At 42.5% G+C, this 25,676-nt stretch overlaps 1 protein-coding gene across 1 annotated transcript in view; it reads right to left on the bottom strand.

Annotated features, from left to right (window-relative positions):
* Positions 1–25,676, bottom strand: part of LOC134984720 (zinc finger protein 260-like) — a 197,631-nt gene that overhangs the window by 132,606 nt on the left and 39,349 nt on the right. Inside the window, exons 2-3 of the mRNA XM_063950229.1 lie at positions 11,167–12,381; positions 8,353–8,436 (exon numbers count right to left, since the gene is read on the bottom strand). Of these exons, the coding sequence (XP_063806299.1) occupies positions 8,353–8,436; positions 11,167–12,343 (1,261 nt within the window). The 5' untranslated portion in view covers positions 12,344–12,381. The remainder of the gene's footprint in view (positions 1–8,352; positions 8,437–11,166; positions 12,382–25,676) is intronic.

Below are 25,676 nucleotides of genomic sequence, written 5' to 3'. Positions count from 1 at the left end.
ATGCATATTAGTTCCACTTACACAGGCTGTGTGTGGTGACCCGTTACACTGAATAGGTGAGCTCAGGATACACTCTCATGCATATTAGTTCCACTTACACAGGCTGTGTGTGGTGACCCGTTACACTGAATAGGTGAGCTCAGGATACACTCTCATGCTTATTAGTTCCACTTACACAGGCTGTGTGTGGTGACCCGTTACACTGAATAGGTGAGCTCAGGATACACTCTCATGCTTATTAGTTCCACTTACACAGGCTGTGTGTGGTGACCTGTTACACTGAATAGGTGAGCTCAGGATACACTCTCATGCTTATTAGTACCACTTACACAGGCTGTGTGTGGTGACCCGTTGCACTGAATAGGTGAGCTCAGGATACACTGTCATGCATATTAGTTCCACTTACACAGGCTGTGTGTGGTGACCCGTTACACTGAATAGATGAGCTCAGGATACACTCTCATGCTTATTAGTTCCACTTACAGAGGCTGTGTGTTGTGACCCGTTACACTGAATAGGTGAGCTCAGGATACACTCTCATGCATATTAGTTCCACTTACACAGGCTGTGTGTGGTGACCCGTTACACTGAATAGGTGAGCTCAGGATACACTCTCATGCTTATTAGTTCCACTTACACAGGCTGTGTGTGGTGACCTGTTACACTGAATAGGTGAGCTCAGGATACACTCTCATGCTTATTAGTACCACTTACACAGGCTGTGTGTGGTGACCCGTTACACTGAATAGGTGAGCTCAGGATACACTGTCATGCTTATTAGTTCCACTTACACAGGCTGTGTGTGGTGACCCGTTACACTGAATAGGTGAGTTCAGGATACACTCTCATGCTTATTATTACCACTTACACAGGCTGTGTGTGGTGACCCGTTACACTGAATAGGTGAGCTCAGGATACACTGTCATGTATATTAGTTCCACTTACACAGGCTGTGTGTGGGAACCGTTACACTGAATAGGTGAGCTCAGGATACACTGTCATGCTTATTAGTTCCACTTACACAGGCTGTGTGTGGTGACCCGTTACACTGAATAGGTGAGCTCAGGATACACTGTCATGCTTATTAGTTCCACTTACACAGGCTGTGTGTGGTGACCCGTTACACTGAATAGGTGAGCTCCGGATACACTGTCATGCATATTAGTTCCACTTACACAGGCTGTGTGTGGTGACCTGTTACACTGAATAGGTGAGCTCAGGATACACTCTCATGCTTATTAGTTCCACTTACACAGGCTGTGTGTGGTGACCCGTTACACTGAATAGGTGAGCTCAGGATACACTGTCATGCTTATTAGTACCACTTACACAGGCTGTGTGTGGGAACCGTTACACTGAATAGGTGAGCTCAGGATACACTGTCATGCTTATTAGTTCCACTTACACAGGCTGTGTGTGGTGACCGTTACACTGAATAGGTGAGTTCAGGATACACTCTCATGCTTATTATTACCACTTACACAGGCTGTGTGTGGTGACCCGTTACACTGAATAGGTGAGCTCAGGATACACTGTCATGTATATTAGTTCCACTTACACAGGCTGTGTGTGGGAACCGTTACACTGAATAGGTGAGCTCAGGATACACTGTCATGCTTATTAGTTCCACTTACACAGGCTGTGTGTGGTGACCCGTTACACTGAATAGGTGAGCTCAGGATACACTGTCATGCTTATTAGTTCCACTTACACAGGCTGTGTGTGGTGACCCGTTACACTGAATAGGTGAGCTCCGGATACACTGTCATGCATATTAGTTCCACTTACACAGGCTGTGTGTGGTGACCCGTTACACTGAATAGGTGAGCTCAGGATACACTCTCATGCTTATTATTACCACTTACACAGGCTGTGTGTGGTGACCCGTTACACTGAATAGGTGAGCTCCGGATACACTGTCATGCATATTAGTTCCACTTACACAGGCTGTGTGTGGTGACCCGTTACACTGAATAGGTGAGCTCAGGATACACTGTCATGCTTATTAGTTCCACTTACACAGGCTGTGTGTGGGAACCGTTACACTGAATAGGTGAGCTCAGGATACACTGTCATGCTTATTAGTTCCACTTACACAGGCTGTGTGTGGTGACCGTTACACTGAATAGGTGAGCTCAGGATACACTCTCATACATATTGGTTCCACTTACAGAGACGGATGGCATTGTGTGAACTTCCTGTTACAGTGATTAGCTGACCCCCAGAATATGTTCTCATGCATCATAACTAAGCTATTATGTGACCGCAAACCCCCAGCAGACCATTCCCAGTAGTTATATCACAGACACCGTTTTATAGATGTGACGCGCAATTCTACTGACGTTATCAGAGATAATTTGCTCTTATTGAGACACAAACTGACAATTCTGAACTGTTAAAGTTTTAATGCTTTTAAATAAATTAAATGTACGGTTATCTTTGTCTGTACTAAGAACTATTGTTTATACCAAGGATTATCGGTTATCAGCAAAAGTTGTATTCAATTCAGGCGTCAAATGTAGATATATTTGTTCCAATATATATACATATATAGAGGGTGTATGGAATGTGTGGGACTCAAACAATTACAGGCACTGGAAAAAAATGTAAATACTTAACAATGCGTTTCTACGGTAGATTCCACTCCACTGTGTAGATAGAATTCTGTTTTCTTCCTCTCCTATCGTGTGGAAGTTACCATAGGAGAAAAATAATACAAATGTGTAATAAAGTTTTTAACTGCACATAAGTCTCTCTTGTTGCTATGCACTTTAAACAGCAAGGATAATGTTCGATTCTTTGAAGAGGCGTACCCCAACTCACTTTTCCACACAATGGGTTAAACCCATAAAGGTATCTTTTATCCACCACTGTGTCATAAAAAATAAATCTGGTGATGAACCCTTATAACCGCGAAGGATAAGCGTACCGCACTTACAGAAAAGGAGACTGATTCAGCCACATAAAGGTTTCTTTCGTGGATGACTTACTATTCCTTTCTGCAAGGTGCTTTTTCCTCTCGTGTGGCTGTCACCGTGGAAGAGAAGAATTGTATATATATGTGTATAGTAACGTTTTTAACTAAATGAAATTATTCTTCGTTACTGTGTACATTCACACATAAGGAAGTGATAGTTATTTTACTGGGAAAGCGTACCCCAACTCACTTTTCACGTAGAAGGTAAAAGCTGTAAAGGTATCTTTTATCCACCACTGTGCCAGATAAAAAGCAATCTAATGATGAGCCCTTTTGACCAAGAGGGATAAGCATACCTCACTCACAGAAAAAGGAGGCTGGTTCAGGCACATAAAGGTTTCTTTCATGAGTGGCTCTCTATTTCTTTCGACAAGATGTCCAATCCTCTCATGTAGGTGTCACCATAGAAAATAATATGTATATATGTGTAGTAATGTTTTTAACTAAACACCGTTATTTTTCGCTACTGTTCACTTTCATATATAGGAAGGTGATGTTTATTTCAATGAAGAAAAGTACCCCAACTCACTTCTCAAATAGATGATAAAAGCCCATTAAAATTTCTTTTATCCACCACTGTGTTAAAACCATGTCAGTCTGGTGGTGAACCCTTTAACCCAAAGGAATAGGCGGAGCTCACACAAGACAGAGCTGATAGAAGCACATAAAGGTTTCTTTTTGTGTTCAGTAGATAAATGTAAGGCGTACCCTACTCACAGAAGAGGTGGTTGTAATCAAGCACATCTGGGTTTCTTTGGGAGACTGAATGTGCTGGTCAAACAAGGCTCTCGTCTCCGTGCATAGGGGGTAATTCCAAGTTGATCGCAGCAGGATTTTTGTTAGCAAATGGGCAAAACCATGTGTACTGCAGGGGAGGCAGATTTAACATGTGCAGGGAGAGTTAGATTGGGGGGGGGGTTCAATCTGCAATCTAATTTGCAGTGTAAAATAAGGCAGCCAGTATTTACCCTGCACAGAAACAAAATAACCCACCCAAATCTAACTCTCTCTGCAAATGTTATATCTGCCTCCCCTGCAGTGCACATGGTTTTGCCCATTTGCTAACAAAAATCCTGCAGCGATCAACTTGGAATTACCCCCATAGTGTTCCCCAATAGTGGTGTATTAGTCAGAAAAAAAAAATTCTCACCCACAATGGGTCCACATGAAATGGATATAGTTTTTATTAAAAAGAAAACAAACAGATATTTTTTTAAAAATTACAAAAATACAAAAAACAATCCAAAAAGCACAAGGTAAAATTTGCATGTACAGAAAATTTCCTTATAAAATTATTTTGTTCATACCTAAGTGGTATATTGGAATGGATCCACACTCTCAGCTGGTCGACATGTTTCGGCCTGTCATAGGCCTTAATCAAGACTTCTGTGCAGTTAAAAACTTTATTACACATTTGTATTATTTTTTTTCCTATGGTAACATCCACACGAGAGGAAAGGACGTCCTGTGGAAGAAAACAGAATTCTATCTACACAGTGGAGTGGAATCTACCCTAGAAACGCATTGTTAAGTATTTAAAAATGTTTCCAGCACCTGTAATTGATCGAGTCCCACACATTCTTTATCTTTAATTTGTACAATCTTTGAATCATTGGTGAGGTTCATTTGTGGTGAATTATTCTGCGGGCGGCTCCTAGTGCGCCATTTATTGCGGTTCACAAAATTCTCTTTTCCAACCATTGTCATATATACAGGGGTGTAGCGAGCGTGGCTCCGGTGGAGTGCGAGCTCTGGGTGCCGAAAAAGTTAGAGGGCGCACTGCCACCCCCTTCCACTGGCCACTGTGCTGGCAGCCGCAGAGTAGGAGAAACAGCAGCGGTGCACACTAACTTGGAGACTAGGTAGGGATCAGGGCAGGCCAGAGGTGACAGCTGGAGACAATGACAGGCGGAGAAACGCGTCAAGTGTGACCCCTGCCTATGTGGACATAAGTAATCTTGAAAGCAGCCTTCACCTCTCCCAGTGCCGGTGAGGACCTGTGCGACCCCGGTCATCACGGGCCAGCGTCCAGCTGCTAGCAGAGCCTGCAAACTTACTGCAAAAATGTTGTGGAAAAAAGAAATGGGAGCGCTGAATGAGTCTAATATATAAATGTATCAATAAAATGGTGTTTTAATAAACACATTATTAAAAATAAAATACATGAAATAGCCTAATAAAACATTGAAACAGTATAATGGTGAAAAATCACATAAGTGTATATAAATGAATAAGTAAATAAGACTGCAATATATCTCCTGAACCGATGTATGTAAAGAAAGTCTTATAGACCTTGATTAAAAGATGCACTGATGCTTCATAGAATTCATCCGTGCGTCCACGAACTGAAATAAGTGTAGGTGGGAGACTGATAAGAGGTACCTCTGTTGGAAATCACTTGAAATGTACGGTCTCTCCTCTCCTTATGCACATACAAGCCTCATTGGCGGACAGTGTCCCAATGTTGGAAATGCGGACACCGGCGCTGTATTAATGTGTAATGATACTTCATTTAATTTCCTTCTGATGAAACGGCCAGTGCTGCAGGCCGAGAAACGCGTTAAGGTACTCCATTGAAGGATTCCACCTGACTGCCATATTCTCCTGACACCTTTTGAGTTGTATACACTGAGTGGAGCTTAGCCGCAATCAACGGATATTTTTCCAGCGGCTAGATAACCTGCCTTCCCTCTACACTGTGCCGTTGCACATCCAGATTGGTACAGCGCTTACAGCGGAGAAGTATAGCTGCAAACAAATGGATAGTTCACCAGCGGCATGACCAGCTGTATTCCCATTGCATCGAGCCGCTGCATACCCGGCTCAGTACAGCAATCTCAACGGAGAGGCTCCTCCATCAGGTGATACACTACAAGAGAATTTGATTCCTTTATACCATTACCATCGACTCATTGCACATTAATACAGTGCCGGTGTCCGCATTTCCAACATTGGGACACTGTCCGCCAATGAGGCTTGTATGTGCATAAGGAGAGGAGACTGTACATTTCAACAGTGATTTCCAACAGAGGTACCTCTTATCAGTCTCCCACCTACACTTATTTCAGTGGACACTTGTTAAATTGTGGATATGGCACATCTTCACTAAGAACTCTCACTTGCCCTGTATGTACTAAACGGGGATGCCCGTCAGAACATATACAGCTGGCATTAGCAGTTTTTTCAAAGGAGACCGTTAATCATTGACTTTAATTTGTAAATTTTAGCGTGTCTACCATCAAGAGACATTGCCTAGTTTATACATCACAACGCTGCCCCAGCGGGAGGATTCAAGCCATTGTGAATTTCTGTGTTACCTATTCCTCTAGATATGTCTGGGCTGTGCGTTATACAGTGATTTCATAGAGTTCTCAGGAGGCGGCGTATATCAGTGTGGTCATTGAGTGTATAAATGTGCATTGTGGAGAAAACTTGTATCACACAACCATATGATACATTGCTTCAATTAGAAGAGAAAGAAATATATCTGCTAGTGGAACCACTGTGTTAGCAGCACTAGTTATTGTAGGGAGGTTGCTTTAAGGTCCACATGAATTATTTATAGATTAGGTGCTATCCAATAGATCATGTGATATTGTTTTTAATGAACTTGTAAGAACAAGCCTATAATTTTGTACAGCGCTTTCAATTTCTTTTTATGTTTTTGTAATACTATGGGAATCAACCCTTTAATTTGGGAGCAGCCGTCCTCAATAAGGCGAGGAGAATTACTTGGTATATACTAGCAGTCCTCAATAAGGCGAGGAGAATTACTTGGTATATACTAGCAGTCCTCAATAAGGCGAGGAGAATTACTTGGTATATACTAGCAGTCCTCAATAAGGCGAGGAGAATTACTTGGTATATACTGGCATTCTTGGAAGTTAAGACAGCGGACACATTTTAGCTTAGCGCTTTTTTCATGTTTGATTTGGCACTCCGAGATTAGACATTATTAGACGGGAATATAAAACAGAATAAAAATAAAAGATTTAATGTAATAATTAGATGCAGACAAAAGCTTTTATTATGAGATCATACAGAGGAGTATCCGCACCATATAGATGTAACATACAACAAACCACCGCAGATGGAACCCGGGTGACTCTAATGCACATGATAATGTACAGGGTATATATGGATAGGATCTTGTATCAGAAAACACTCAGCACTCCTGATCAAGATGAGTGACTGCAACAAGTTAGGCAAACTAGAAGTGAAAACACGTTCCAATGGCCGCCATATTGTCGTGCAGCAATACAGATTGTGCAAACTGGTATTAGACATTCACATTTACACAAAGCACAAGATACAAAATAAACAGCAGAAAAAAGACCTAAGCATTTGGGATGTATTATTTAGGAAGTAAATAGAGGTACATTAATGAAAAGCGTGAGTAACAGTCATCAGTCTGCTTGTGAAGGTCTCTAGAGTGGAGGCCTCTTGGACTGTGCAAGGCAGTGAGTTCCATGGTCAGGGCTGCAAAGCTAAAAGTTCAGCCCATAAATGAATGACAGGAGATTCTTGGTACTGCTGGTAACAGTCCTTCATCTGTAGAAGCAAGCAAGCAAGCAGGGCAGTAGGAGGCAGAAGCTGCTTCTAGTACCTTGGACCATGTAATGTTGGGCTGGGAAGGTCAGTTAGCCAATTATGAAATAGATTTGTCATCTTACAGGCAGCCGGTGAAGGGAGTAGAGAATGGGTGTTATGTGGCAGGAACGGGCTGGTTACGTAACAGCCTGGCTGCTGCATTCTGTACTAGCTGCAAGCTATGTCATTCTTTTGCTGGGTGACCCAGGTAGATGGCATTGCAGTAGTCTATGAACTTCTGAGGGAATCAAGTGCCTGATTCTGGCTATGGTCCACAGATGGAAGAATGAGGATTTGTATGTGGCAGATACCTGATGTATGTGTCAGCCACATACCAGGACAACACAAAGATTCAGCACATGTTCAGTATTTTGCAATTCTGAACACCAAAGCATAAATCCAGATGGTTGGTAAAGCTGTAGTCTTGTCTTTTGTTGGGGAGCTTCTATTATGTGTCACAAAGACTGAGTCACAGCCAACTGGCATCATCCACCCCTGGCGCTCAGCTAGACAACCATTTAGGATTGGTATTAGGTTCTCAGTACATGGAGCAAAAAGCAGGTCATCTGCATAGCAGTGGCAGACCAGGCCATGATGTCTGATTATATCACCCAGTGGTAGCATGTATATTTTATAAAGCATAGGAGATAGGATTGACCCTTGAGGAACATTGCATGACAGTGATAATTATACTCCAGAAAATTTAAATGGTTCCGTACTTGGATAATGTCTATGTTCAACAAGAGCGGATTTATTTCTCTCACAGCATGAAAATGGCTTCTCACCTGTGTGACTTCTCTGATGTGTAACAAGATTTGATTTATATGCAAAACATTTCCCACACACAGAACAGGAATACGGCTTCTCACCTGTGTGACTTCTCTCATGCCTATCAAGAGCTTATTTCCCGACCAACGTCCTGCTGATATATCCTGCTCCCTACTACGTTCTCGTTGGAAATTGCTCCACAGGGGTGTTCCAGTGTGCTGCATCTTTTGGTGTCTGTGCTGTCTCTAGCTGCAGAAAAACCTTGGCATTGCAGAGCTGCGTAGTGCGGCCTACATCCTGGGTGCCGCGGCCGGCCTCACTGCCTGACATTGTGCTGTGCGCAAGTTCACTTCCAGCTACGGCTCTCCTCTACTGACCACTCCGGCTGGCGGGCTGCTGATTCGGGGACTGCTGGCACTGACTGGTGGCGGTGGAAGACTACTACATCGCCGGGATTGACCGCATGTTTACTGTGGCCAAACTTACCTGCTGCGGATCCGCCACTTCTCCTACCCGACTGTTTATCCAAGCTGAATGCGGGGCGGCTTCTTCTGAGTGGTGCTTTTAACTCTGTGTCTGTGCCGCTGCTGTCGCCTTATATTGCGAGCGTAATCCTTGCATTTTGGCCGACCCTGGGAGCAGCTTATTAAGAGTGCTTTCCCGCCGCGGAGACGCCATCTTTTGACCGGGCCCCTAGGAAACCTGGGCACTTCATTACTTCTCTCCTATGCTTCCCTAGTGAGTGCACACCTTTTTTTTCACTATAGCTCTCTGCTGAACACTGAGGTCTCCTTCATCATGAACACACAGAACTGCCATTTCTTCTGCGTTTCATACCTCTGATATTGACTGTTTGAGACTGGACCTTTCTAATATTTCTATCTGCTATTCAGTGCTTCTTTACATATTACTGGCTTTGGTGAGGCACCCCATGCAGCCATGTTTAACCCCGCTAGTACCTCTGAACATCTAACCTCCTCTATCCTGAAGGCTGCTATGGAATCTGAGAAAAGGATTCTTGCTATGTTTGGAGAAGAGACTGTTGCGGTGCCCGTTTCTCCTGAACAGTCTGCCTGCCTACCTGTGTTGATGCCCTCGGAGCCCTTGGGTGAGCCTGTGGGTTCCGCTACACAACAAGTTATAAATAAATTGGGGGAGTTGCGGATTAATCCCATGCGTATTCGCCGTTATTCCTGGTTGGCGATGGTGCATGGGATGTCAGCGGCAGCCTCCATCTCGTCATTAGTGACTGTGTGGACCCACACTGTAATCTCATTCAGGGCCTCAAAATGTGACTTTTTGGACACTGGAGAACTGTACTGTATCACATTGCAGTCCGTTGAGGTGCTAGGGAGGGGGATGGATTTCCATTCTGTAATTTTTGTGGACCTGAGGCCTTTACTCTTCTCTACTTGGATAATGCTGTACAAGATGGCTGATGACTCCATTTGTTTGCTGGTTACTGTTTGTGAATTGTTGGGCTATATGGTTCCGGAATGGGCCCGTCCCCCAGACTGAATTTGTTTCTTTCCAAGTCTGTGTACTGATTCACTGTTGCCAGGACCCTCGCTATGTTTTATTCTCACTGATTCTCTGTAAAATATTGTCCATTCTCATGTTTTTTGTATGTCTTATTATCGGCCTAACTTTATTACATAGTTACACACTATGTTTAATTTGAACATTTTTCATTTAAGAGCTTATGTATCTAGATACGCATTGGAATATCTATTGGGTATAGCAAACACTATCCTTCATATTTTATGTTCACATATGTAAGTTTATACGTGGAAATTCTACTAGATTTAGATCCTTTGATATTATCTTTTCAGTTGCTCCAGTCATATATCTATTTTATTTATCCTCGTTTTGGGTATGGGGTGGGGTTTAGGGCTTAGACAAGTTAAGTAGCTTAGGTGGGCGGGTTATGGGGATCCAGGTATACTTAGGTTGGGGTTAGGTTATACAGGGTGGGGGGTTCTGAGGTGGTTTGTTTTGGGGGGGTTGTTTTGATTTAGTTAGAGACTAGGGTTTTGTTTTATTCTGCTTAGATTTATGGCAGATGTCTCCGGAATTATATATATATTTTTTCAATATTCCTTCACTCTATGCCTATTCTATTCATGGTCTGCAATATAGTTATCTCTGTATCTCTATATTCCTCAGCTATAGGTTACTCTCACTTTATCCTAGATATGTGAGCTCACATGGCGCCTGTGTGCTCCTATTGCTTAATGTTATACTGATAAGTGCTTTATATATCCTGTTTTTGGTGGGCATGTATTGTAATTTTATTTGGTATACATTGTCTGACAGTACTCCTGTCTGCATATTGCATGCTCTACTGTATCTGCCATGATTGTGACGCACAAAACGCGTTGGAGGCACAGAGCTACAGTTTACCATCTGACCGGCCCGAATTCCCTGACGCCGAGCCGCAGTGTGACGTCATTGAGCCGCGACTTAACAACTAACCGCGATCTCCCACCGCTGGACGCAGTGGCACGGGAGAAGAGGACTTACCATACTACATCTTGGAGCCCTGCATGGTACCGGTTAGTAGTTAGGGAAAGTTAGAACTTCCACATTTTGTGAAATCGTGACGGACTGAGCTCAAATTCTCCAAAAGGAGCTGTAAACACGTTTTGTATTAACAATTTTTTCTTACAGGTGCCACTTTCTTATAATGCTCATAATTTTAATAATTGTTTGTTGTATTATTTTTTTTTTGGGGGGGGGGAGGGGGGGTTAAAAAACTTACAATAAAGAATACACAATTTAAAAAAAAAGAGCTTATTTCCCACACCCAGAACAGGAATATGGCTTCTCACCTGTGTGAATTCTCTGATGTGTAACAAGAGCTGATTTCTGTACGAAACATTTCCCACACTCAGAACAGGAATACGGCTTCTCACCTGTGTGAATTCTCTGATGTGTAACAAGAGCGGATTTCTGTGCGAAACATTTCCCACACACAGAACAGGAAAATGGCATCTCACCTGTGTGAGCATGCTGATGAATAACAAATTGTGATTTGTGTGCAAAACATTTCCCACACTCAGAACAGGAATACGGCTTCTCACCTGTGTGACTTCTCTGATGACTAATAAGATCTGGTTTAGATGAAAAACATTTCCCACACTCAGAACAGGAATACGGCTTCTCACCTGTGTGACTTCTCTGATGTATAACAAAATGTGATTTGTGTGCAAAACATTTCCCACACTCAGAACAGGAATACGGCTTCTCACCTGTGTGACTTCTCTGATGTATAACAAGATGTGATTTCCGTGCAAAACATTTCCTACACTCAGAACAGGAATATGGCTTCTCACCTGTGTGACTTCTCTGATGTATAACAAGACCTGATTTACATGCAAAACATTTCCCACACTCAGAACAGGAATATGGCTTCTCACCTGTGTGACTTCTCTGATGTAGAACAAGATCTGGTTTCCGTGCAAAACATTTCCTACACTCAGAACAGGAATATGGCTTCTCACCTGTGTGACTACTCTGATGACTAACAAGATGGTATTTCGATGAAAAACATTTCCCACACTCAGAACAGGAATATGGCTTCTCACCTGTGTGACTTCTCTGATGTATAACAAGACCTGATTTACATGCAAAACATTTCCCACACTCAGAACAGGAATACGGCTTCTCACCTGTGTGACTTCTCTGATGTGTAACAAGAGCTGATTTGTATGTAAAACATTTCCCACACTCAGAACATGGAAATGGCCTCTCACCTGCCTTAGCTGGCTGATGAGTAATAAGGTTTGTGTTCTGTGTAAAACATATGGCATCTATAGAACAGGGAAACACTGTATCTACTCTCAGAGCTGTAACAGATGCTCCAATATCAGAGTGATCAGGAGAACATTTCCCAGGATCAGAGGGATCAGCTGATAGAGCTGGATGTATAATTGGGGTAATGGGGTTATCTCCTGGAGAATCCTGTATACTGTCATTATCTGTTATTTCAGAATCCAGGGATAGCATTAGATGTCCTTCTGAGATATTCCTGCTTGTGTGTCCATCTGCTGGAAAATAAAATACATTAATATATATAATGAGTAGACAAGACCCAGGGTGTTACAGCATACAATAAATAATTATATAACTGACATTTTTATCTGTAATCATTGCTTTTATGTTTATTAAAAAACAAAAAAAGCTAGGATGCTTAGACTGGACCTAGATCAACACTGAACGCTCATGTGGGATTAGTAGAGGTGACACGGACGCTCATGTGGGATTACTAGAGGTGACGTGGACGCTCATGTGGGATTACAAGAGGTGACGTGGACGCTCACGTGGGATTACAAGAGGTGACGTGGACGCTCACGTGGGATTACTAGAGGTGACGTGGACACTCACGTGGGATTACTAGAGGTGTCACGGGCGATCACGTGGGATTACTAGAGGTGACACGGGCGATCACGTGGGATTACTAGAGGTGACACGGACGCTCATGTGGGATTACTAGAAGTGTCACGGGCGATCACGTGGGATTACTAGAGGTGTCACGGGCGATCACGTGGGATCACTAGAGGTGACACGGACACTCATGTCGGATCACTAGAGGTGACACGGACGCTCATGTGGGATCACTAGAGGTGACATGGATGCTCATGTGGGATTACTAGAGGTGACACGGACGCTCATGTCGGATCACTAGAGGTGACACGGACGCTCATGTGGGATCACTAGAGGTGACATGGATGCTCATGTGGGATTACTAGAGGTGACATGGACGCTCATGTGGGATTACTAGAGGTGACATGGACGCTCATGTGGGATTACTGAAGGTGACACGGACACTCATGTGGGATTACTAGAGGTGACATGGACGCTCATGTGGGATTACTAGAGGTGACATGGGCTTTGCAATAATAAAACACCAAAGAAGAGAAAGTGCTGTCCTGTTTGCACACTAATAAATAATATATAACCTTTATTAAGTACAGTAAAGTATGTAAGATAAATCAGTGATATATTAAACACAAAGGTAAATGTATAAAGGTGAATAATGTAATAAACAAACAAGTGTATTTGTTGTTAAACATCGGCATATATATTATATTGGGTGATAACTGATTCAGTGCTAATAATCCTGTTCAGTAAGAATATAGTAATATATTACACCCATACGAGGATGGGATAAATTACACATTGAATAATATTGTGACAGAGTTTCCTCCAGCGGTAATCTCAATGTAACATCATACTGTATGTATAAACATTTTATGGGAGGGATTCAGTTCATCGCAAAAACTCCCTATCCAATTAGCCGCAAAAAGTTATTGGTGATAATTCTCCATAGGTTTTTTATTTTGCTCACAAATGTCTGCGCACTGAGCAGTTGTGCGGTGTTAGGAGGAACTAAGGAGCTATTTAGATGTTTCCTACTGTATTGTCTTACTGACCTATAGTTTCCTACTGTATTGTCTTACTGACCAATAGTTTCCTACTGTATTGTCTTACTGACCTATAGTTTCCTACTGTATTGTCTTACTGACCTATAGTTTCTTACTGTATTGTCTTACTGACCTATAGTTTCCTACTGTATTGTCTTACTGACCTATAGTTTCCTACTGTATTGTCTTACTGACCTATAGTTTCCTACTGTATTGTCTTACTGGCCTATAGTTTCTAACTGTATTGTCTTACTGACCTATAGTTTACTGTATTGTCTAACTGATCTATAGTTTCTTATTGTATTGTCTTACTGACCTATAGTTTCTTACTGACCTATGGTGTCTTACTATATTGTTTTACTGAAATACAGTTTCTTACTGTATTGTCAAACTGACCTACTGTTTCCTACTGTATTGTCTTACTGACCTATAGTTTCCTATTGTATTCTTACTGACCTATAGTTTCCCACTGTATTGTCTTACTGACCTACAGTTTCCCACTGTATTGCCTTACTGGCCTACAGTTTTCTATTGTATTGCCTTACTGACCTACAGTTTCCCAATGTATTGCCTTAATGACCTACACTTTTCTACTGTATTGTCTTACTGACCTATAGTTTCCTACTGTATTGCCTTACTGACCTATAGTTTCCTTCTGTATTACATAGTAACATAGTATCTAAGGTATAAAAAATAGAATTTTAATTACCTACCGGTAAATCCTTTTCTCGTAATCCGTAGAGGATGCTGGTCCATATTAGTACCATGGGGGTATAGACGGGTCCACTAGAAGCCATGAACACTTTAAGAGTTTAATAGTGTGGGCTGGCTCCTCCCTCTATGCCCCTCCTACCAGACTCTAGAAACTGTGCCCGAGGAGACGACATACTTCGAGAGAAGAAAATACACAGATAGTGGCAAGATTCATACCAGCTCACACAACAGGCAAATCCGGCCAACATGCCGAAAAACTCAGCAACAGCTGAAACAGTAAATAACGCAGAACTTACCTAGGAACCAGGCAGTACTGAACTATAAAACCAAAGCAGGAAAACAAAGCGCTGGGCGGGCGCCCAGCATCCTCTACAGACTATGAGAAAAGGATTTACCAGTAGGTAATTAAAATCCTATTTTCTCTTACGTCCTAGATGATGCTGGGGTCCATATTAGTACCATGGGGGTGTACCAAAGCTCCCAGTATGGGAGGGAGAGAGCGAAGGCTCCTGCAAAACTGCTTGACCAAACTTGAGGTCATCAGAGGCCAAGGTATCGAACTTGTAAAACTTAGCAAACATGTTCGACACAGACCAAGTAGCTGCTCAGCAAAGCTGTACAGACGAGACACCCCGGGCAGCCACCCAGGAAGAGCCCACCTTACGAGTAGAGTTGACCTTTACAGATTTTGGACACGGCAATCCTGCCATAGAATATGCATGCAGGATGGTGAACCTGATGCAGCGTGTTAGCTTAATGTTTTATTACTATATTGTGTTATAATAATCAAATGGATAAATACACATATAGGAGATGTTTTTATGTTAAATGAAGAAAAGAGTTCCAAGTAAGGGCTGAATATGTTATAAGCCTCACTATATGAAACAGATTTAATGAACTGTATTGAGCTTAGAGATGGTCAGCAAACTTCTCTGTACTATATTTATCTATATGAAGTAAGGGACAGCTGAAGACAGCAGTATAAGTACAGAGTTAAGAATATACTCTGTTGGTAGGGAGAAACATCTATAGAAAGTGTGTGATGTAATTTGTTGTAAAATGAACTGTACACTGCACATTTGCTGATTACCAAAGATGGAAAGAACATATGTTATACTGAGTGTGCCCCCACCTTCGGGGACAGTAATGTGAGCTGACCACCATGACTAATATGTACAATGTGCCTTATATATGCTCTGAAAAAACTACAGTAAAGAGATTACCTATGAGGCATACGGCTGTGTGACTTATTGGGTTCTCTCAGCAATACATTATGACCTGATATCCAGAAGTGACATGATACTTGAAGGAAACTGGACAACATGCTACCTAGACAGCATTAGCGATATCATTTAATGAGGGCTCGTCACGGAATGACTAACACAAGGAAAGGCATCTAATGAGAAGTTTCTGTGGTGGAAGTAAAATTGTTCTCACGGACTCTGATTTCACATTGGGTGAGTAAAACGATTGTAAAAACAGTCATATTTTTACTCAGAATCAGATTCCATGAGTGTGATTTTTAGTACATTATAGAAAACAATGTGCATTTATGTTTTTCCTTGAACTGTCATTAGAAAGAAACCCAAGTATCTTGTCACAGCCTAGATTACTTAAATTATGTTGTTTTGCGCAGCTAAAAAAGTATTGCTTGTTGTAATCTAAGGCAGATACAGGTGTATTGCTTGCGCAGGTAAAGTTTATTGCTTAAGTTAAAGTGCATTGCTTGTTGCAGCTACAGTATAAAGATAAGGCGTAAGGCATATTGCAGTTGTTGTCATATGTTTGTATGTCATATGTTTGTATGAAAGTTGGGTCAGCCATTTACGGGACCTGAATGATAGCTAGAATTTGTGGTATGCTGACCAACAGTTGACGCCATAAATGAACAGCTTACTGTCTTGTCTGTGTCATGTAAACTGTCTGTTTTAAGATAACAAGAAACGGTGTAAAGTGTATAAAGGAGGTTGGTCCATAAGGTCATCAAAGACGGCCCTTGGCACGCGCAACCGTAGGCTTGTCCTGTCACCTGTCAATGGAAGCACCTGGGTGGTCATATGAGACACAACGTACCTCGCCTGCACCATTGATACAAACATTGTTTCATGTTGTACAAAGTCTAAAGTGGCTAAATGACTGAATCTTTGTCTATGTCTTATTAGCGCATGCGCCCACAGAACAATTGAAATTGTGTACAAAGGCGTACCAAGTTTGCAATTGTGTGCGGTACAAAGGTGTACCAAGGTTAATTATTTTGCAGTATTTACCCAGTGTTTTTTGCAACATAGATAGCAAATCAGAATAGGAAAGGCGTTTTAACAGAATTTGCTAGTATAGTGGGATATCATTTGAATGCTCAATTGTTGTCAGTGCAGAGAAATGAATAATTGACTTAGTGATCATTATAGCAGACTAGCAGTGTGCACAGCAAGTTCTCAGACATTAGTAAATAGTGAATATGGTGTTTTAAATTACATGCATTGTAGATGTGGTAGGTTAAAACCAGACAAGTTAAGTTAATTTGCAGTAGAAACAAAAATAGGCTGAGAAAGGTTTGTGTCCAAACTAAACTTATAACCAGTAATACACAGATACTTCTCGTTCAAGGACATATCATTCTTCACCGCAGGTGGATTCGGCCACACCCAGAGGGCTTAATTACCCCAATGGGAGGGAAAGGGAGTAGAATGAAGCGCTCACCTATAAAAACACCTATAGGCATTGTAGTGGAACGGGAAGGAAGGAGAGGAATAAAGCGAATAAACGCTATCCTGAAAAGAGCTAATTTTCCAAAAGAAGGAATATTAGATACTCAGGCTTGGAAAAGGTTCCAGGCCACAGATGGTCACTGGTTACAAAAGAAAGGTTATTTGGACACTGTAAATATATGGCTTATTGTTTCACAAGAACTTGAAGATGAGAGAAGATTTAAACAGGATGATTGTATGTCTAATGTAATACCACCACCCTATGTTCCAATAACATGTAATGCTATTTATAATGATGGGAATGTGGAAGGGGGGTCAGTCCCCTCAGCAGTATCAATGCACACAGAGCTAAAGTCACCAGCTGTTACAGGGAGCTTATATCCCTCACTGATATCAATGCATGCAGAATCAAAGACACATGATAAAGCAGGAGTTTTAACTCCTTCAGCAATATATGCAGAACAAATGACACCTAAAAAACGTTATGTAAATACTTTAAGTTATGAAAAAAATCCAGAAGGTACACTGGTTCTTAGGGATGTTATCCACTACCCTGAAAGAAAGTGTATTTATTGTGGGAGATGTGTTCCGGAGGGAAGTGAAAAATGTTTCTTTTGTGGTAACTGGGTAGAGCCAAATTCAGGACCATGTGAATCACAAAATGTTAATGATGGAGTAAATGTTAAACCAAAAACTCCAGGGATATTTAGGAGGTTGTGGAACTTTGCTAGTAGTCCTAACAGAGATCCAAGAGGAATATCTTGTAAAAATTATAATGTAATGCCTGTTAGAGTTAGTAGTCATGCTAATCCCAGACATACAACTAATTTGTTGCCTAATGATGACGGATACATTGCAGAATATGTGGAACAGGAACAGTACATACCATGGTTCCCCTCAGACATTATGCGAATTGTAAATGAGTTACCAAATATCAGAAAAAGCCCAGCAGAGTTTGAAAAAAAGATTAAACAAGTGTATCTTGTGTATAGACCATGTTGGGTTGATTTAGAACAGATTCTTAGAGCTTCTATAGGAATAGGTGAATATAATATGCTTCTTGCCATAGCTGCTCAGGAGGCAGATGGTGATAGAGGGAAAATTGAGAATGCTCCCCTTGAAGCCAACCGCTATACTATGGCTTCAGGCTCACAACTGTTGTATAGAGTACAAGTCAGATGTCAGCAAATCAGAGACACTGCACCAGCTGAGCCTGATCTGATACAGAAAAACCTCAGCATAAGGGAGTATTATGACAGACTGTCTGTCAGACAAGAGAATGAAGGTTTTCCCATTGCAGAGCCTAATAATGCCAGATTGTTTAAGACTAGATTCCTTAATGGACTTAGACCTGAATACAGGCAGCAGTTGTATGCTGTCAGACCAGAAGCAAATTTGATGAACATTACCTCATTAGTAGAAGTCCTAGAAGGAATTCAGGACAATGAAAGAGGAAAACAGGATAAAAAAACATCCAAAACGCCAGCTGTTACTATACATGTGGTACAGGCTGCCCAGTCTAACACCGAGACACATAAGGTCCAAAACCAAGGTAGAGGTGTTAATAACTCCAGGCCCTACACTACAAGGGATGTACAAGGTGAAGACATGACTGGTAAATGTTTTTGGTGCAAGATTACAGGTCATCAGAAGAAAGATTGCAGAAAATACCGTGCGTGGCTGAAGTCTAAGGATGGTGTTCCAGCTTTCACAGTAGAACGGGAATGACAGATTCCTGCTCCGGGGTCCACCTGCTCAAGCAACACCTACACTGACCCCATTAAAGGTACTGTTATGCTTACTCTACCTACAGGAAACACCCTGGAATGCCTTTTGGACACTGGAGCAGCAGTCACTGTACTTAAGAAAACTGATGTCCCAAAAGAACTTTTAACCAATCACTATGTTAATGGGACAGGACTGGGAGGACGGCCCCTCCCTCTTCAAAGAAGTAAGCCAACTTCTCTCCTTATAAATGATGAACTTACACCTGTACCCATTGAATTTCTGACTTCACCTACATGCCCAGTAAATTTGTTGGGAGCTGATATCCTTAGCATCATGCAAGCTACTATTCAGTATACTCCACAAGGAATCAAGTACACCAGCAATATTCCAGCTATTATGAAGCCTAACATTGAAGCAGCAATTGAAGTTTACCTACTGCAAGAAACTGCCAAGTCAAGCTCAGAACTAACCCTCCCAGAATGGGTTACTTCTCAAGCTCCAGACAGACTATGGTCAAAAGGAAAGATGGATACTGGACTACTACGAGTTCAACCTGTCCACCTACAGCTCAAGCCTGGAACCATACCTGTCTCAATCAGACAGTATCCTCTCACCCCAGCACAAACTGAAGCTATTACAAAGCAAATCCAAGCCTTTCAAGAGAATGGGATCATTGTCCAGTGTAGATCCCCATGGAATACTCCATTGTTTCCTGTGAAAAAGAAAGGTCAAGGTCAAAGTCAAGGTCAAAGTCAAGGTCAAAGTCAAGGTCAAGGTCAAAGTCAAGGTCAAGATGAAGCACAAGAAGTACAATATAGACTTGTTCATGATCTAAGAGAAGTCAACAAGAGACTGGTGATCAATTCTCCTATTGTGCCAAATCCTCATACCTTGCTGAACCAGATCCCACCTTCAGGGGCCTGGTTTACGGTAATTGATTTGACCAACGCATATTTTTCCGTACCGATCACTGAAGAATCACAGGCAATGCTAGCCTTCACCCATGATGGAAGACAGTACTGTTGGACCAGACTTCCACAAGGAGGAGCAACCAGTCCATCAGATTACACCGAAGCAATGTCACTCATCTTACAAGCTTGGAGACCAGTGTTTCCAGAAAACACCCAGCTCATACAGTATGTAGATGATCTACTGCTATCCACAAGCACAGAAGACCAATGTAAACAAGAGACTGTATCACTGTTGAAATTTTTGGAGGAACAAAACTGCAGAGCTTCCAAAGCAAAGCTTCAACTATGCCAGAAGAAGGTCATCTTCCTTGGTCACTGTATCTCACAAGGAGCCAGACACCTTACTGAAGAAAGGAAACGGCTTATTCTACAAACCAAAGTACCAAAGACTATTAAACAGACCAGATCATTCCTAGGTCTTGTTGGGTACTGCAGAGAATGGATACCTCATGCTTCTATCTACATGCAAGTTTTGTATGACAGTACAAAGAAAGATGCTCCAATCTACACCACAGAACAAGTTGAAGAAGCAGTTCAGAACCTTAAGGCTGCCATAGCATCTCCACCGGCATTGGGTCTGCCAGACTACACCAAGCCATTTACTCTTTATTGCCATGAGGAAAGAGGTCATGCACTTGGAGTCATTACACAGACGCATGGAAGCAAGCAACGCCCAGTGGCTTATCTTTCAAGCAAACTAGACAACATTATCCAAGGAGCACCCACCTGCATCAGAGCAGTTGCAGCAACAGCAGTCCTCAAACAGAAATGCATAGACATTGTGCTTAATCATGAACTGATCATTCAGGTACCACATGCGGTGACTGAAATACTACAGCAAGCCAGAACCAAGCACTTATCAGCTGCAAGACTCACCAAGTATGAAGTAGCTCTACTAAGTGCCACAAATGTCACCATCAAGAGATGTACCACCCTCAACCCAGCAACTCTACTACCAGCCCTATTGCAGGAAGAAGGAGCAGAGTGTGAATCCCTAGATTCAAAAGGAGGGAGAAGAGGAACATATATCTCTAGCAATGGTACCCAGAGTAACCAGGATGATGAGGACCACGTGAACTATGGGAATGCAGAAAGTGATGAAGATATTCACAATACAAATTTTTTCTCATGACTGCATGGCTCTGATGGAACAAGAGACTCAATCACTACCTCATGTCACAGACACAGCCCTTCCTGATGCCCAGCACAACCTCTATGTGGATGGATCAAGATACTATGATAATGGAACTCCATATACAGGGTATGCTGTTACAACAGAGACTGATATCATTGACTCAGGAAGCTTACCAGCACAGCTATCAGCACAAGCTCCAGAGCTAATAGCTCTCACTAAAGCTCTGGAGTATGCAGAAAACACAACAGCTAATATATACACAGACTTCAGATATGCTTGGGGAATTACGCAAGATTATGGCCAGATTTGGAAAAGCAGAGACTTCAAGACAGTTACAGGAAAACAGATACAGCATGCAGATCTGATAAAGAAACTATTTGAAGCTCTGGACAAGCCAATCAAAGTAGCCATCATAAAAATCCAAGCACACACCAAGAACCAAACTAAAGAAACAAGAGGAAATAACTTGGCGGATGCCGAAGCGAAGAGAGCAGCCAAAAGCTCTGACAAATCAGCAGTACAAATAATGCTAGCTGAAGATGAAACTCAGAACCCAGCACACATGGCTGATCTACAGCAACTCATCATTTTCCAGAATCAAGCAGGTCCCTTAGAAAAAGCCACATGGCTAAAGAAGGGAGCCATACAAGACCAAGATACAGGACTCTGGAAAACAGAAGATAAGACATGTTTGCCAAGAGTACTATATTCAGCTATGTGCCAAGTAAGCCATGGTATCACTCATGCAGGAAAAGATCAAATGACAAGACAAGTCAACCAAAAATGGATAGCCCCAGGATTCCAAGGGGCAGCAGAGAAGCACACACAAGCATGTTGGATATGTGGAATTTCAAATCCAGGAAGTAGAACCAAGACTCCAGCAGGAGCCATTCCAAAAGCCAATATGCCATTCCAAAGACTACAGATAGACTATATTCAGATGCCAACTCAAGGCCCGTTCCAGTTTGTACTGGTTTGTGTCGATACCTTCTCCAAATGGGTAGAGGCCTTCCCAGTAGCCAAAGCCACAGCAAAGAATACAGCAAAGAAAATATTGACTGAAATAGTATGCAGGTATGGAGTACCGGAAGTGATTGAATCAGATAGAGGAAGTCACTTCACAGGAGCAGTCATGACTCATATCATGGAGGACATGGGCATACAACAGGCCTTCCACACGGCCTACCGTCCACAGGCAAGTGGACTAGTGGAGAGAACGAACTATAGCATCAAGGCAAAGCTCATGAAGGCTATGCAAGACACAGGGAAGGGATGGGTTGACTGTTTGCCTTTGGCACTATTTAGTCTTAGAACTGCACCTAACAAAAAGTCAGGTTATTCACCATATGAAATCTTGTTTGGTAGTATACCTAAGATAGGATGTTATTATCCACAGGAATTGCAGCATAAACATGGTGATTTAACTGCTTATGTGAAAAATCTAACTGAGAGACTAACCCATCTTCATGTTGTAGCACATGATTCCCTTCCAGATTCTACAGCAGAACAGAATCCACATCATCTCCAGCCAGGAGATTGGGTGTACCTGAAGAGACACGTGAGGAAATCTCTAGAGCCCAGATATGATGGTCCATTCCAGGTGTTAATAACTACACCAACATCTGTGAAATTAAAGGACAGAGCGGCTTGGGTACATGCATCACACTGCAAACTTTTGAAAGTTAAGTTTGGATAAAAAAAAAAAAAAAAAGAAAAAAAAAATGTACAAATTGCTAGGCCCCAGGCCAGATAAAGCACTTTGGGGAATAATATTAGATGTCCCACTGGTAACAGTGGGCACTATTCTTGCCATATACGTTGTAGTTGGGGAAAAAGATTGTATGTGTAACAAGAAACTGACAGGTCAAAACCACACATACAAGAAAAACATAAGTGATGTAACAGGGCGACACAAAAGAGAGTTACATAACATTTTGGAGAAAGGAGGAGGCAGTGAAGTGAACGGCACACGCCAGGAAAGGGATGCAGAAAACCCTATCCATGAATGCAGAAATCTGTCACTCACCCCAAAATGTATTTGTGAGCACTGTGGACATCCACCAGAGGAGTCATATACAGAATGGTGTAAGGCCCCTAGTGGATCAGACCAAAACATGTTGCTACAGTTGCATCAGTTAGTAGGGAATGCTCTTGATACAACAAATTGTTGGGTCTGCTCTCATGGTCCCACCTCAGCAGGAGGGGGAGAGTGGACATTCCTTCCCATCACATTTGAGGAATGGGAGGAATTTCAAGAAGACTACACTGATGAAGTATTATTTAAGGCAAGATCAGATAGATATTTTAACCAGAAACCACCTAAGTTGCTGGCACATCTAGTTACCCCAGAGGTATTCTTTTGTATTGAATTTGAAAAAAGGGAAAGAGAAAGTGCAGTTGATCACAGACAGGATCAACAGTATCCATCAAATGTCTACTTAGGAACATTTTATCCTTGTACTATAGCCCCGTTCAGAGTAGGTGGTGTAAAGGGGGAGACAAAGCCAGGAGAAGCTCCATACCCCATAACCCTTACAACCTATAGAGGGACACCACTTGAAGGGAGATCAATGATAAATATTGGAGTATGGCCAGGACCAGATTTCCCTAACTGGATGAATGAGACAGGAAGCACCCCTGCTCAGTTAGTAGTACATGGAGGTGTCAGAGTAGGACTAGAGAACCTAAAAAGAATGTGGGACTATGTACCCCCATGGCTCCCGAGAGATCTGTATTTTCTATGTGGAAAAATAAGAATTTACTTACCGATAATTCTATTTCTCGGAGTCCGTAGTGGATGCTGGGGTTCCTGAAAGGACCATGGGGAATAGCGGCTCCGCAGGAGACAGGGCACAAAAAGTAAAGCTTTTACAGGTCAGGTGGTGTGTACTGGCTCCTCCCCCTATGACCCTCCTCCAGACTCCAGTTAGGTACTGTGCCCGGACGAGCGTACACAATAAGGGAGGAATTTTGAATCCCGGGTAAGACTCATACCAGCCACACCAATCACACCGTACAACTTGTGATCTAAACCCAGTTAACAGTATGATAACAAAGGAGCCTCTGAAAGACGGCTTCCTACAACAATAACCCGATTTTTGTAACAATAACTATGTACAAGTATTGCAGAATAATCCGCACTTGGGATGGGCGCCCAGCATCCACTACGGACTCCGAGAAATAGAATTATCGGTAAGTAAATTCTTATTTTCTCTATCGTCCTAAGTGGATGCTGGGGTTCCTGAAAGGACCATGGGGATTATACCAAAGCTCCCAAACGGGCGGGAGAGTGCGGATGACTCTGCAGCACCGAATGAGAGAACTCCAGGTCCTCTTTTGCCAGGGTATCAAATTTGTAAAATTTTACAAACGTGTTCTCCCCTGACCACGTAGCTGCTCGGCAGAGTTGTAATGCCGAGACCCCTCGGGCAGCCGCCCAAGATGAGCCCACCTTCCTTGTGGAATGGGCCTTAACAGATTTAGGCTGTGGCAGGCCTGCCACAGAATGTGCAAGTTGAATCGTGTTACAAATCCAACGAGCAATCGACTGCTTAGAAGCAGGAGCACCCAGCTTGTTGGGTGCATACAGGATAAACAGCGAGTCAGATTTTCTGACTCCAGCCGTCCTTGAAATGTATATCTTTAAAGCTCTGACAACGTCCAACAACTTGGAGTCCTCCAAGTTGTTTGTAGCCGCAGGCACTACAATAGGCTGGTTCAGGTGAAACGCTGATACCACCTTAGGGAGAAAATGCGGACGCGTCCGCAGCTCTGCCCTATCCGAATGGAAAATTAAATAAGGGCTTTTATAAGATAAAGCCGCCAGTTCTGATACTCTCCTGGCCGAAGCCAGGGCCAGTAACATAGTCACTTTCCATGTGAGATATTTCAAATCCACCTTCTTTAGTGGTTCAAACCAATGGGATTTGAGGAAATCTAAAACTACATTTAGATCCCACGGTGCCACCGGAGGCACCACAGGAGGCTGTATATGCAGTACTCCTTTGACAAAAGTCTGGACCTCAGGGACTGAGGCCAATTCTTTTTGAAAGAATATTGACAGGGCCGAAATTTGAACCTTAATAGATCCCAATTTGAGACCCATAGACAATCCTGATTGCAGGAAATGTAGGAAACGACCCAGTTGAAATTCCTCCGTCGGAGCATTCCGATCCTCGCACCATGCGACATATTTCCGCCAAATGCGGTGATAATGCTTCGCGGTGACTTCCTTCCTTGCCTTAATCAAGGTAGGAATGACTTCTTCAGGAATGCCTTTTCCTTTTAGGATCTGGCGTTCAACCGCCATGCCGTCAAACGCAGCCGCGGTAAGTCTTGAAAGAGACAAGGACCCTGCTGAAGCAGGTCCCTTCTCAGAGGTAGAGGCCACGGATCGTCCGTGACCATCTCTTGAAGTTCCGGGTACCAAGTCCTTCTTGGCCAATCCGGAGCCACTAGTATCGTTCTTACTCCTCTTTGCCGTATAATCCTCAATACCTTTGGTATGAGAGGCAGAGGAGGAAACACATATACCGACTGGTACACCCAAGGTGTTACCAGCGCGTCCACAGCTATTGCCTGCGGATCTCTTGACCTGGCGCAATACCTGTCCAGTTTTTTGTTGAGGCGAGACGCCATCATGTCCACCATTGGTTTTTC

The sequence above is a fragment of the Pseudophryne corroboree genome (genome assembly GCF_028390025.1).
Source record: "Pseudophryne corroboree isolate aPseCor3 chromosome 3 unlocalized genomic scaffold, aPseCor3.hap2 SUPER_3_unloc_77, whole genome shotgun sequence".
Taxonomy (NCBI): domain Eukaryota; kingdom Metazoa; phylum Chordata; class Amphibia; order Anura; family Myobatrachidae; genus Pseudophryne; species Pseudophryne corroboree.
Note: the sequence above shows the minus strand (reverse complement) of the source record. Positions and strands in the feature narration are given on the sequence as shown.